The following is a 13,055-nucleotide window of genomic DNA, read 5'->3' on the forward strand; positions in this document are numbered from 1 at the left end:
TTCCATAGTATGTTTCACCAACAGCCTTTATTTCTCTCAAATCGTCTTTCAATTCTATGCCAACATGGGTTTCATCTTTGCTGCAGATTTGGCAGAAGACTTTATGAAGGCTACCATGATAAACATACATGCCTTAGGAGTCATCCCTGGACAGGAAGTGGCCCGAAAATTGTCACCTGGGTCACACTGGCCCACTCACCACGTGTAGAAGAGATATTATCGTGAACTATCAAGAAAGACAGTACTTGTTATACATTATATCTATAGCAGGTCTAGTAGCCAGTGGCACACACCAATCAAGTATCCCAGAGGACAGAAGCTGAGTATACCATAGAAGTGTCAAAGGTTGAAAATGAGGTGATTAGTATTATAGATCTCCCACCAATGATCAAATGACTGTCACGATATCTGCTTCCCTAGTCAGGTATAAATCGAGGCTGCATCTGTTATCCCAAAGTCTCCAAATATCTAGTACTTCAGTCCTGCATTATATATCATACCCTTCACTACTAATACATGCCAGGGAAGTAGTCAATCAACATCATCATACATATCTATCTCAGCTCACCTCCAGCACTTGCAAGATGTGTAGGTGCAAGGTCGATTCTCTAAAATCAATTGTCCAGTCACTGAAAATAACATATATGTGTGTGAGACACTGTTTTCTTTCCTTCTCTGGTAGTATACATATGTACTATCAATCTACGTGGCTATTTCCCAGCATGTGCTTCAGTGTGCATCATTCTACAATACGCTTCCCAAGTGTACAACATGCATCCACAAGCAATTAGTTCCTAATATTGTCTGTTGTGGCAACTTCTCCACATTGTGGCAAGACGTATTTGAACATGATAAGTAACTTATCACAGGGGCAGCAGAGATTTGGGGGCAGATTATCAAGGGCTGGCAATATAATTATCGCCGCTTTAGCGTCCATTTTCGGGTGAAAAGCGGCGATAATTATATCGCACTATCAGCAAGGACACGCTAGCGTGTGATTCCATGCCTCAGCGCTCGTTTCCTTAACACCCAGCTTTGCAACGCTAATGATATGCAAAGTGGGCGTACCTAACTTAAATAACGTGGATAATGGCGCTAACAAACCTTTCTCCTATTATCAATCTGCTCGCTTTGAATCTTACTTAGCCATTATATCCTATGGGAGGTGGATTGTAAGGATAAGCCCACCCTGCCCTATTTACAAGGATGATTTTCCTATCGCTGTGCTTTTATCGCTGGATTTCCAGTGATAATCGCACATTTTATCACTATCGCTGGATTTTTTATCGCATTGGAGATAACCGTTGATGATAAAGCGCTATCTCTTCGATATAATCCAGCGATAATTATACTCGCGCTAAGAGCGGCCAGCGATAATTATCGCTGCCGCTTGATAATATGCCCCTTGGTGTTTTTAAATATTTCATCTCCATGTCATTTTCGGCGTAATGACAGCACAGAGTGCATTATTAGTGCCCAAAGTATAAACAAGACTTCTATGCATCACATGTATCAGTACGCTCAGCAGTGATTCTGTGTTTTTAATAGTTGTAATTCATCTGCATGTCAATTTCAGCGAAATGACATGATAAACTGTATTGATAGTGCCCAAGTGTAAACAAACCACGTAAACATTGCAAATGCCAACAATATAAGTGCCCAAATCTTGACTAACCGTATATACGTGTGTGGTAACCATAATGTGGTACGTGCAACATTAGTATATCCATATTCGTGTTGCATGATTCATCAGTCTATATGTCCCAGTTTAAACCTGCTGTATATGTGTGCATCTGGTCCGGCATACATCTGGATAAGGTTGTACATGCCACATGTAAAATTTGAAAAAACAATGCAGCCCCATACCTAGGAAGTGTGCTCCAGACGTGCATATCCTTCGTGGAGTATTACAGGATTCTCACTGGCTGCCATCTTGTTGCTCATATTTATACCAGTATCCAAGTATTACACAGCTGTTTATAGAGGAAGAACTAGGAAGTGAGCAAAATCACTGTAGTCGCCATTTTGAAATGGCTCTCTAGCCCATTTTAATGGTAATAATCACCTAGTATGTTATACAGTGAGTTTGTGCAGCTGGACAAATTCTGTGCAGCAACACCACGGCCACCATGTTTGTAATCTGATGCCAACTATCCACTATGTAAAATACCTTTCTAGTCTTCATCTTTCAAGCCGCTACTACACATACCTTTCATCTTGAACTGAAGTCTTCATGGAAAGCCCACTCCCTCTAGGAATCCAAGCTCTATTAGGTGATGAAGCACCTACAACACTCAGCCTTTGGCCTGTGCACACCTTATCATAGAAGACCAATGCCTCCAGACACACAATCTTGATTTGGCCACACCCCTACTATGCACAGCCTTCGCCCTGCACAGAAATGTATTTACATTCAAATTATACATCAACATATTTTTTATAGTATAATAAACTTTAATATATACTTTCCCATAGGGACACCTCTGCCATGATGGTGGAGATCTCTGCCTACATTTGCAAAGTAACTAGTAAGTGTTGGCAAGCCAACAAGTCTGGTTTTAAACTGCTTATGCATTCAAACACGCCCCTTTTGCCTGGTTTAGCACATCCAAATCAGACCTACTGACTTTGTCAATGCTATGTTTGCCCAGAGGCCGATACCAAGAAGGCAGACAGGTGAGGAGCTCAGGTCGGGAGCTCCTGGCTAGGGATTGCCTTTTTGGCTCTAATCCCCTGAAAATCTAACCCATCCTTCAACCCTTATAAACACCTGGGGTCATATTTAATTGCAGTCCTTTTTCTCTCCAACCTTCTGCATTTGGGCTGGATATCAAATGAATTTTTATTGGATTGAGAAGAAGTTTTATATACACGGTACAGTATACAGCAGTAGAGTAGATGTCTCCCGAGGGGAAAAGGAACAGCTTGACAACTTTATATGCCGGTTAGGTTACATACGGCCTTTTGTGAGATCATGCGTGCTACATTCGTATACTCGGTGCGTGGCGTTATCTGCGGCATGTGTCCGTGCCCCCGGGTGACGGTGAAAGGAAAGTGGGAAAAGAGAGAGAGTGAGAAAGTGGGAGGGAACACAATGTTCGAGTGTTGATGGAGTTGGGCAGGCTTCCCGCCTACTATGCCTATGGGTGTGTTATCCCCCTTGGTGATTGCCTAGGGGGGTTTGTGTGAGGACAGGTAGTTGTCCAGGGAGAGACACATTTTGCCTCCTGTGTGTGTTTTTGATGTGTGACTAGAAGTAATGATGTCCGCCCCCCGCAGGAAGGTGATCCAGTTGAACCAGACCTTAAAGGATGCTTTCCCTGTGTCCTTCCAGTTATTTAGGACCGTCTTAACTGCTGCTGTGAGTAGGAGGTCAATCACCTCTCTGTCCTCTTTGGATTGGATTGATGGTGCCATGAAGGCCGTGGCCACCACGTGGAAGTCTAGCTGTATTGAGAGGCCTAGAGCGTTGTTTATAAAGTTGCTTATTCTGTTCCAGAATCTTTTAACCTTAGGGCAGTGGAAGATTAGGTGTGCCAGGTCACCTTTTTCCTTGCTACAATTCCAACATTCGTCACTGTCTCGTATCCCTATTTTAGCTAGGCGGGAGGGGGTCCAGTATATCTTGTGGAGTAGCCAGAATTTTGTTTGTGCTAGAGTGGTGGTGACTTTGCTGTGTGTTGCTGACGTCCAGAGGTTAGACTGTTCCCTTTCGGCGAGACGCCTGTGGAGGAGTGACTCCCAGTATTCTAAAGCTTTGTTGTTGAGTTTGGATTTTCCTGGGCTTAGGAGCTTGTAGAGGTGAGACGTCTGGTGACCTGCCTTGTTTAGGTTTGCAGCGTATTGTAGGATGGGGGGGGGGCTAGCTTTGTTAAGTTCTGCTCTTGTGATTGCCAACTTTATTTTGAGGAAGTTATAGAGCTCAATGTCATTTAGTTTGTGTGTATGTTTTATGGTGTCGAATGTGATGTGTGCGTCTTGGTTGCTTAGTTGGTTGGGGCTGGAGATGCCATGTTTGTACCAGGAGGACATGTTGAGCGTTTTTTCGCGGTATTTTATTTTGGGGTTAAACCATATCGATTCCCATCTAGTGTTTTTAATGCTAGCCTCCATTTTTTTGTCTGCTTTGAGTAGGGCGTTCCTGGTGTTCTTCAGTATTGGGTTGTTGGCCATCTCGAGGTGTTTGCTCGCTGTATGTAGGGCTAGGGGATCGAGGCCATTTAAGATTCTTTTCGCCAGTGAGAACCATGCTGGCGTGTAGTCTTGTTCTGGGGTTAGCCAGTATAACCCTTGTTTAGCTATGCATGCTGTTTGAAATGTTTTAAAGTTTGTTACGTTTAGCCCTCCCAGGCTTTTGCTTAGCCTTAGTTTAAGTAGGCTTATTCTGGGCTTTTTGCCTTTCCAGAGGAATTTGTTTATCATTTTGTCTAGGTGTTTGTGGAAGTCCTCTGTGTTGATCAGTGGTAGCATGTTGAGCATGTAATTAACCATCGGTGTTAGCATCATTTTGATTGTTTCCACTCTACCCCACCAGCTTATGAATCTAGGTGACCACGTCTCTAATCTCCCTTTCAGTTTGTTTAGTAGTGTCGATTTGTTGTGGTCTAGCGTGGTCTTGAGATCTCTCCCGAATTGTAGGCCCAGGTATGTCAGGAATTTTTTTTGCCAAGCCAGCCCTGAGTTCCCCAGCACCTCCCTGGTTGTGTGGATGTTAAGTGGCTTGCATTCTGATTTGTCTTTGTTGAGTTTATATCCTGAGGCCTGTGCGTACTCCTCTATAGTCGGCATAAGCACGGCTATTGATGGGCCTGGGTTTTCAGTGGTAATGAGGATGTCATCCGCATAGGCAGCTAGCTTAACTGTGTCTCCCCCAATTGGGATTCCCCTTATGTCTTTGTTATTTCTGATCATGGCTAGAAGTGGCTCCAGGGCTAGCAGGAAGAGGGCTGGAGGGAGTGGGCAGACTTGCCTTGTACCTCTTTCTAGGGTGAGTGGTTCGGATGTAGCCCTGTTCACTACCACGCGGGCTTTAGGCTCATTGTATAGCGCTAGTACCATCCTTCTGAAGTTAGTACCTAGACCCAATTTCTGCATGCAGCGATCTAGGAAGGGCCATGACACTCTGTCGAAGGCTTTTTCTGCATCGAGGGCGATCATGACCGCTGCATTGTTGCTGGCGGAAGCGTAGTTTATTAGGTGTCATAAGAGTCTAGTGTTGTCATGGGACATCCTATTTTTAAGGTAGCCTACTTGTGAGCAGTGTATAAGTTTGGGCAGGAACGCGTTTAGTCTTGTCGCTAAGATCTTTGAGTATATCTTGCAATCTACGTTGATTAGGGAGATTGGCCAGTAGTTCTTGGGGTGTTGTGGGTCTTTACCTTCCTTTGGGATCACTATAATGTTGGCTTCCGCCATTGTAGGTGTCATTTTCCCCTTTTGGATGCAGTCTGAGAACACATGTACCATTGTTGGTCTGATTACGTGTAGGAATTGTTTATAGAATCTCGCTGTGTAGCCATCTGGGCCTGGGGCTTTGTTGTCTTTAAGGCTCGCTACTGCCTTGTCTATTTCGTCACCCATGATGTCTAATTCTAGAGTTCCTCTCTGTGTCTCTGTGAGTGTAGGTAGAGAGATCTTATCTAGGAGCTCGGCACCGCCATCTTTGTTGAGGTTTTGGTCCTCCCTGTATAGGTCTCCATAGAATTCCTTGAAAACCCTGAGGATCTCTTTATTTGCGGTCTGTGATTTGTTTTTAGAGTCTGTGATGGTGGCTACTGCGTGCTGTCTTTGCTTGCTCTTTAGATAGGAGGCAAGTGCCTTCCCAGCTCTGTTGGCGGTGCACAGATTGATGGCCTTGTATTTGTTGAGCCATGTTCCCGCTCTCTCGCTTAGATTTTGTTCAGCTCGTATTTCTTCTTTGTTAGTGTTGTGAGAGTCTTCCTGTCTTCCAAGTTTGCTATGTGACCTGTCTCCAGGTCCTTTAGTTCTTTCTCTAGTTCTGTGATCTTTTTGTTTCTCTCTCTATTCAATCTTCCTTTGATGGATAGTAGTTTCCCCCTGATGGTGGCTTTCAGGGCGTCCCAGAGGATGCCCCTGTCGGTGTCTGGGTTGTGGTTATGCTCTAGATAGTCTCTCATGGAGTCCTCTAATTCTGCTGTAATGGTCTCCTTTTTGAGGAGTTCATCATTGAGCCTCCATCTGCGCGTAGTTTCCCCGTTGTGCCTCCCTGACAGTGTTAGGCTAATGTGTGGGTGGTCCGAGATTGACCTTGGTGCTATTTCTGTTTGGTCTATGAGGTGAGTGTGTGATTCCGAGATAAAAATGTAGTCGATCCGGCTGAAGGAGTTGTGGGGGTGTGAGTAGAAAGTGTAGTCTCTGGCGTCCGGGTTTTGGAGTCTCCATGGGTCTCTAAGTTGGAGCTTAGCGCACAAGTTTTTGAGAGTATTCTCCCCCTGCGTGTTGTGACTAGGCCTGTGTGGGTGTCTATCTGTCGCGTGGTATAGCACTTGGTTTAGGTCTCCTGCAACTATTAGGAGATCGTCTTGTGGGAGTTCACTCAGTTTGTCTCCTATTTTTGTCCAAAAGTCCCTGTCCTCCGTGTTTGGCCCGTAGATGTTTGCTATGTGTATTGACTCCTCCCCCCTGGTCAGGCTGGTTATTAGGACTCTCCCTTCTTCGTCGGCGTAGGAGTCTCGCAGTTTTAGTTTGGCTTTTTTGTTTATCAGTGTGATAACTCCTCTCTTTTTGTGGCATGCAGGTGAACTTATCGCGTGGTCTATCCAGTTCGATTTGAGCCAGCTTGCGTCATCGGCCGATAGTTTGGTCTCCTGAAGGACACACACGTCGCTTTTTAGCTTGGCTAAGTATTCTATGACCTTCCTTCTTTTGACCGGGTGGTTGAGTCCCTTAACGTTGAAGGAGACTACTTTGATATTGGCTAACAGCTGACCCTGTTGTATGTGTGTCATCCTATGCGGTAGGTGTCGCGCTTAGTTTGTGTTGCTTTGTGTGTGTTGGGTTGTCTTAGTGCAGGGTAGGATGAGCTTACAGTTTTTACTGCTCCTCCCACTTTATGGCGGTGTGCCTTGTCCATGCTGTTTGTTGGTTGTTTGTGTTCATTCCCGAGAGTTGGGTAGGTAGTGAAGAGAAGAAAAGTGAAAGATAGATTAGGAGATGTGGGAGAACCATATAACTGTACCCGGTGTCCCCCCTTTACCCCTCAGCCCCCCTCCCACACCTCCCTCCTCCCCCCGCTGCTTGCTGAGTGGGTGTGCGTCAGCAAAGTTCCCTGTTCCATTTCCCCCCCCATGGCACAGTATTGAGTTCTTCCCATGTTCTGTCCTTACGCGCCCTGTGAACAAATCGACATTGCATAAAGGATATATGTGGGACTTCCTCAGTTCCCCTTTATGTGGTCCTTCAGTTACACGCCTCCAGAGGTAGATACGTTGTGAGGTAGGTCTGTTGTGAGGTAGCTTGGTTGGCTCTGTATGACCTGGCTGAGGTGCGAATGGAGGTAGAAAGAATGAGGTAGATCGGTATTGAGGTAACATTGTTCGTTAGGGTCTTAAGTCTGGTGGACGCATTCTTTGGCCTTCACATCGGCTTTTCTCCATTTTCCCCATTGTCTGGTGATGTGCTTCTTTTTGCCGCTCCTAGGTTCTGGGACTCCATGTCTTCTGTTGGCGGTCCTCTGATGTACTTCCTTAGGTCGTTTGGGTCGTCGAAGATCAGTGTTTTCCATTTGTCGGAGATTTTGAATCTCGCTGGTCCCGCGAAGCTGAAGGTGATGTTGTTTCTTCGTAGCGTATCTCTCATTGATAGGAAACCCTTCCTGGTTTCCACTGTTTGTCTGGAGAAGTCCTGCGTGAGGATTATTTTGTTGCTTTCCCATCTCAGGTTCGGGTTTTTACGAGCGAAGGCGAAGATCGCCTCTGTATGGTTCGATCTTAGCGGGCTGCATATTATAGGCCGTGGTCCTTTGCCCTGCGGTGGTTTCATGGCTGGCACTCTGTAGGCTTTGTCTATTTCGAATTGTCTATCGAACTTGAGCCCAGTTAGTTGTGGTATTATTTCCTCAAGCAGGGTTGTGCAGGCCCCGGCTTTATCTTCTGCGCCCTCAGGGATGCCAAGGATGCCGATGTTCCCTCTCCATGCTCGATCGTCCTGCTCTGCCAGTTGTTTTTGAAGGGCTTTTGAGATCTTGGTGTTCTCTGCTAGCATTTTGTTCCTCTGTAGCGTTACGTCCTCAATGTCGCTGATCCGTTTTTCCGCTGCTTCTATTCTGTTGTACGTGTTGTGGAGGTCCGCTCTTATTGCTGCTAGTTCCAGCTGCATGTTGTCGATGGATGCTTTAGTTGACTTGGCTACCTCGTTGCCTTCATTCACCCTTTTTAGGATCATGTCTAGGGTTATTTCGTTCTTTTGTTTCAGGGGTGAATCTGAAATGTCTCTCCTGTGTTTTTTGATGTCGTTCGAGGCTTTTTCCCCCTGGCTCGCCATGGTGTCTAGGCCTCTTCTTGTTTGGAAACAGCCTAGTCTGCCCTCTTTTTGGAGCGAGGTTAGGGCCTTGTTTGGTTCTCCTTTTGGTGTAGAGCTTGTGTGGTGTGTTCTATATCTGCTGGGTTCCCTGATGCTTCTCGTCTTCGCCTTTGCACCTGCCAGCTCCTCAGGAGTGGTGCACCTACTCGTGTGTTGCGATGCCTCGTGGCTGACTGCTTCTTATTGCCCCCTTATTGTCCCCTTTCTTCACCCCCCGCTCGACGTGTTGTGGTGTGTTTTGTTCCTCTTGCCTTATTGCGTAGCGCGTTATACTTAGAGTTTGTCTCACGCTTGGCGCTGCTGTCTTTTGCGAGGTCTGCGGTGGTTCTGTTGCCCTTCCTTGTTTAATCCGTTTCAGGTGTGGCACGGCCGTCCGTGTCTTTATTGGTCTTTTTAGGGCCTGCGCATTGTTCTCACTTCATTTTTGAAGAGGAGGTTTGTGCTCGCAAGATGGCCGCCCCCATGGCTGCTTTTGGTCTCAGTTCTGTTGCTCTTCCTCTTTTAGTCCGTTTCAAGGTGTGGTTCTGTTGCCCTTCCTTGTTTAATCTGTCTCAGGTGTGGCACGGCCTTCCGTGTCTTTGTTGGTCTTTTTAGGGCCTGCGCATTGTTCTAACTTCAATTTGAAGAGGAGGCATGAGCTCGCAAGATGGCCGCCCCCAGCGCTGCTTTCGGTTTCCTTCTTCCCCCTGTACTCTCCCGGCCCCCGTTATGGATTGAGCTTCGAGCTTCCCCGGCTGCCTCTGCGCTTCCTGCGGGGCCCGGAGGTTATGTTCTGCTCGGCACTTTCTCCGGGGTGGGGGGTCAGCCAGCGTCTGCTCTTTATACTTTGTGGCTGCGAGGGAGCGGAGTCCTACGGGAGCGGTCGTTCTAGGTAAGATAGGTAAGATGGCGGCGCCCTTGGTTGGTTTCTGGTTTCGTTTCCGCCTTGCATCCGATTCTCAGAGTCTGTGTGTTCGTTTGTTTTCTTTGTGTTTGCACTGGGCGGTGTGCATGGCTGTGGTGGCAGGAGGGTGTTAGCTGGGTCTAATGGGTTGTGGGTCACTCGCGGTGCTCCTCTTAGCACTCACCTCCTCTGCCTCCACCTCCCGTCTGTTGGTTGGTTGGGCTGCTCCTTCCCAAACTTTCGGGAGGAGAGATCGGCTCGCACTTCGTCTTCTTTGCATGTATGGGCTCTTGGCGGGTTCCTTTTTGTTCCCCAGGTCTTCCGAAGTCGGAGGCTGGTTTTTGTTCTCGGATCGAACTCGTTTGGCTGAGCTTAATTCGCCGCTGTGTGCCTCGGGGCTATGGAGACAACGGGCCTAGGCGCCCATGCACATTGTCGTCCAAGCCATGCGCCTTTGGGCTGGATATCTTCGGAAGAAACGCGATTGATGTTTCTGGCAGCAGAGACCAAGGAATCATGGCCGATGCCCGGTGTAGCCGCTAGACAGCTATAGAGGTAATTGGCTCCGGGTCACCCCCGCGGCCATCACCTACCCAGACGGACATTGGGCACAGTTCTCCTCGGCTCTCCATTGCATCTCCTTCCTCCCCCGCCTTTCCGACGAAACACCGATGATCTGCAACACCTTCCTGGACATCCCACTACACCTTTCAGGTTTACTGCTGGAACGCTCGATTATTGTGCCACAGATAAAGCAGCAACGAGAATACAGCGACACTGCCGCACTGTACCCCTGAGCCTGTTTTCCACTGCGGAGTCCGAGTGAGCACGCCCTCCCGACCCTGAGCTTGTCTTCCATGGCGAATCCAATTGAGTGTGCTGCCTCTCCTCCTCTGGGGCTGCTGCTTGGGCCCCCAATCCGATTTCCCTCGTCTCTACAGCAGGTTGGGTCAGGATACTGCTACGCTACCAGAATTTCCATGTCGACTCGAGAGTTATCGGTGAATTCCAGCAACCTTCCTTCCTCCCTATCCTTTGCCTGCCTGCCCATACCAGTCCTGCTCCTTGATGTTGGTTTTTCTCTACTGTTTTTGGCTTGGATTTTCTGTTGATCTGTGGGTCCACCATTTTGTGCCGAGGTCGTTGGTTACCGTAGCTCTGCGTCTGCCATCTGGACTGCTGCGACTGAGTCCTTGATCACTGCTTGCCGCTGGTCCACGCCTTATGTCGCCTGCCTGTCCATTGCTTCTTGATGACCCCCTTTGAGACGCCTTCCACCCCTCCAGTCATTAATGATCACTGTGAGGCACCCTTATCTCGCCCCCTCCTTGTGGCCCCCCCACATTGCCAAGGTGACCTCAACTTAGTGAGTGAATTCTGGCACTGGACATTGTAACTTCGTGCAGGGCCGGACTGGGAACCAAAACCGGCCCTGGCAAAGTGCTCGGCCGCGCTCCCACCTCCCCCCCGGGGGGTTGTGGGTGCCGCCGAGCTCTTTCCCAGGGCCGGTTTTCATCCAATTTTGTTACAGGGCCGATTTTGCAGCTATGCTGCAAAAATGGCCCTGTAACAAAAACGGCCCCCAGGGGCCCCAAACCATCCTCCCACCCATGCGGCGCTCCGGGGTATTGCCCGGTGCCCACTATGTCCAGTCCGGCCCTGACTTTGTGATCCCAACTGGTTTGTGGGCTCGTTTACTCTAACTTTTTTGGGCCACATGATGTAATTTCTTCCATTGGTGGTCTGACAGATCTGATCTGCCTCCCAACCCCCCTGTCTCTACCCCCCTCCCCCATACCTTTTATCCTCTATGGGGGCTTGTCTTTTATGTTATACTATGCTACTGTAACTAATGTAATTATGCAAAACTGTTATTCATGTAAAGCGCTCTGATACCTCCGGGTCTAGCCAGCGCTATATAAAACTTTGCAAATAAATAAATAAAGAGTGTGCAGTAAAAGAAGGCAGTACCAGAAGCTGTTATTAGGTGTACAAAGTGTGAGTAACACAATCTTGCAATACCAAATGAAATAATAGGTGTCCTGAATTTAAAAAAAGAGTAGTAGCAGCTTGTAACTATGGCAAACTGTTGATAAATAATAATAAATGTGCCAGTACGTATATTAGCTAGAATGGATTCATTGTTTCTCTAAAAGTACTGTGTTTAAGTCCTACAATGGTACACATAACCTGTGACGAAGAAAAAGTACCGCAAAGGCAAACAGGATCACAATGGACCACAGTGCCAGCAACTCAGAGCAGTGCGCACAATGATGCAATGAGAGACACCGAATAAGCATCATAATGGCAGATACAACCAATGACACAGAAGAACTGCAGTGGTACACACAACCAGCAATATTGAAGAAGGACCACAATTGTAGGTACAGTTTTTGTGAGGAGCACACTCCCAATGAAAAGAAACAGGGCAGTTTAACATGGGGAATAAAGCAGGAGACTGGATAAAATACTAAGTCATGTAAAGGCACAGCTCGTCAAGAAAAGCATAAAGTGCAGGATATTTGTCAGATTTTACTTTTAGAGAAAAATAATTTAAATGGGTGTTTTTTCTGCAACAAAAATATTTTCATTGAAACATAACACAACCTAGAATAGAGCATTTAGAGATCATATTTTGGATAAAAATGTACATGTAATGCAGAATGTCTTGCTTTGAGAAGAGGAAGCATTATTTTCAAGATGGTTCCCACTTTCACCTAACAGCTCCTGCCACATACTGAAAACAATGCACCTCTACCATGATAAATGGGATCACTTCCTAGGAGGTGGAACAATGCACCAAACAGCCAACAGCATGACGTGAGAGATGTTTACTACTATGACGCCTGCTGTATACATATATTCCGAAGAGTAGTACAAAAGTTGTATCGGAGAGTAGCAATGTCCATCTATTTATTTTTTATCTTTTATTTTGAAAGTTTTATAGAGCGCGAACAAGATCCTGGCGGATATCAGAGCGCTGTACAATCAATAAATGTTACTTACACATCAAAAAAGAAGAGCAAATCAAAAACAAATGTACAGGGGCGTATTGTAAACAGCAAATAAGTAAGAAGCGATATACAATCTGTCTCGTAGTGTGAGACCGAGGGACGATATGGTGCAAAGGTTGCTTACAGGGGTCTTTATCCCGTTCAGGTTGTGGGTTTCTATGGACCCTATTCATGTGAATTTGGCCATGAGGATGGCTTTTACTTCCTTTTTGAATGAGGCAGTGGAAGGGTTGAGTCTGGTTTCTGGGGGTAAAGCATTCCAAATTCTAGGTGCCATCCCAGAGAAGGTTCGGTTATATGTTTTTTTCTTATTGAATTTTTGTGGTTTCAGAAGTAGTTTTTCTGCACTTCATTGTCCATTAATTTAATCACTGGATTATTTTCACATTTATAAACCACTAGGTCTTCAACCTGAACAGACCAATAAATTCATGATGAATGATATGCAGAAATGTTTGCAATCTACAGTGTTCAGAATTATTGCCAAATGTCTTGTATAACAAAATCCTAAGTGCTTCATGTCAAAATACCGACTAATCCTGTGCACAAAGCCTGACTCATTTACGTTATGCAAACATCCTGGTTCATGATTTTCCCAACTCCTGGTGTACATAAAT

The 13,055-nt window shown here is 46.4% G+C and overlaps 2 protein-coding genes across 2 annotated transcripts in view; one reads left to right on the top strand and one right to left on the bottom strand.

Moving 5' to 3' along the window:
• LOC144824335 (uncharacterized) overlaps positions 1 to 1,618 on the top strand; it is a 50,371-nt gene extending 48,753 nt beyond the window's left edge. The window contains exon 3 of the mRNA XM_078683452.1: positions 1,577 to 1,618. Coding sequence (XP_078539578.1) covers positions 1,577 to 1,618 — 42 coding nt within the window. The remainder of the gene's footprint in view (positions 1 to 1,576) is intronic.
• CRACR2B (calcium release activated channel regulator 2B) overlaps positions 1 to 13,055 on the bottom strand; it is a 395,737-nt gene that overhangs the window by 366,262 nt on the left and 16,420 nt on the right. The window lies entirely within an intron of this gene.

Source organism: Lissotriton helveticus, chromosome 3_1 (assembly GCF_964261635.1).
Source record: "Lissotriton helveticus chromosome 3_1, aLisHel1.1, whole genome shotgun sequence".
In the NCBI taxonomy this organism is placed as follows: Eukaryota; Metazoa; Chordata; class Amphibia; order Caudata; family Salamandridae; genus Lissotriton; species Lissotriton helveticus.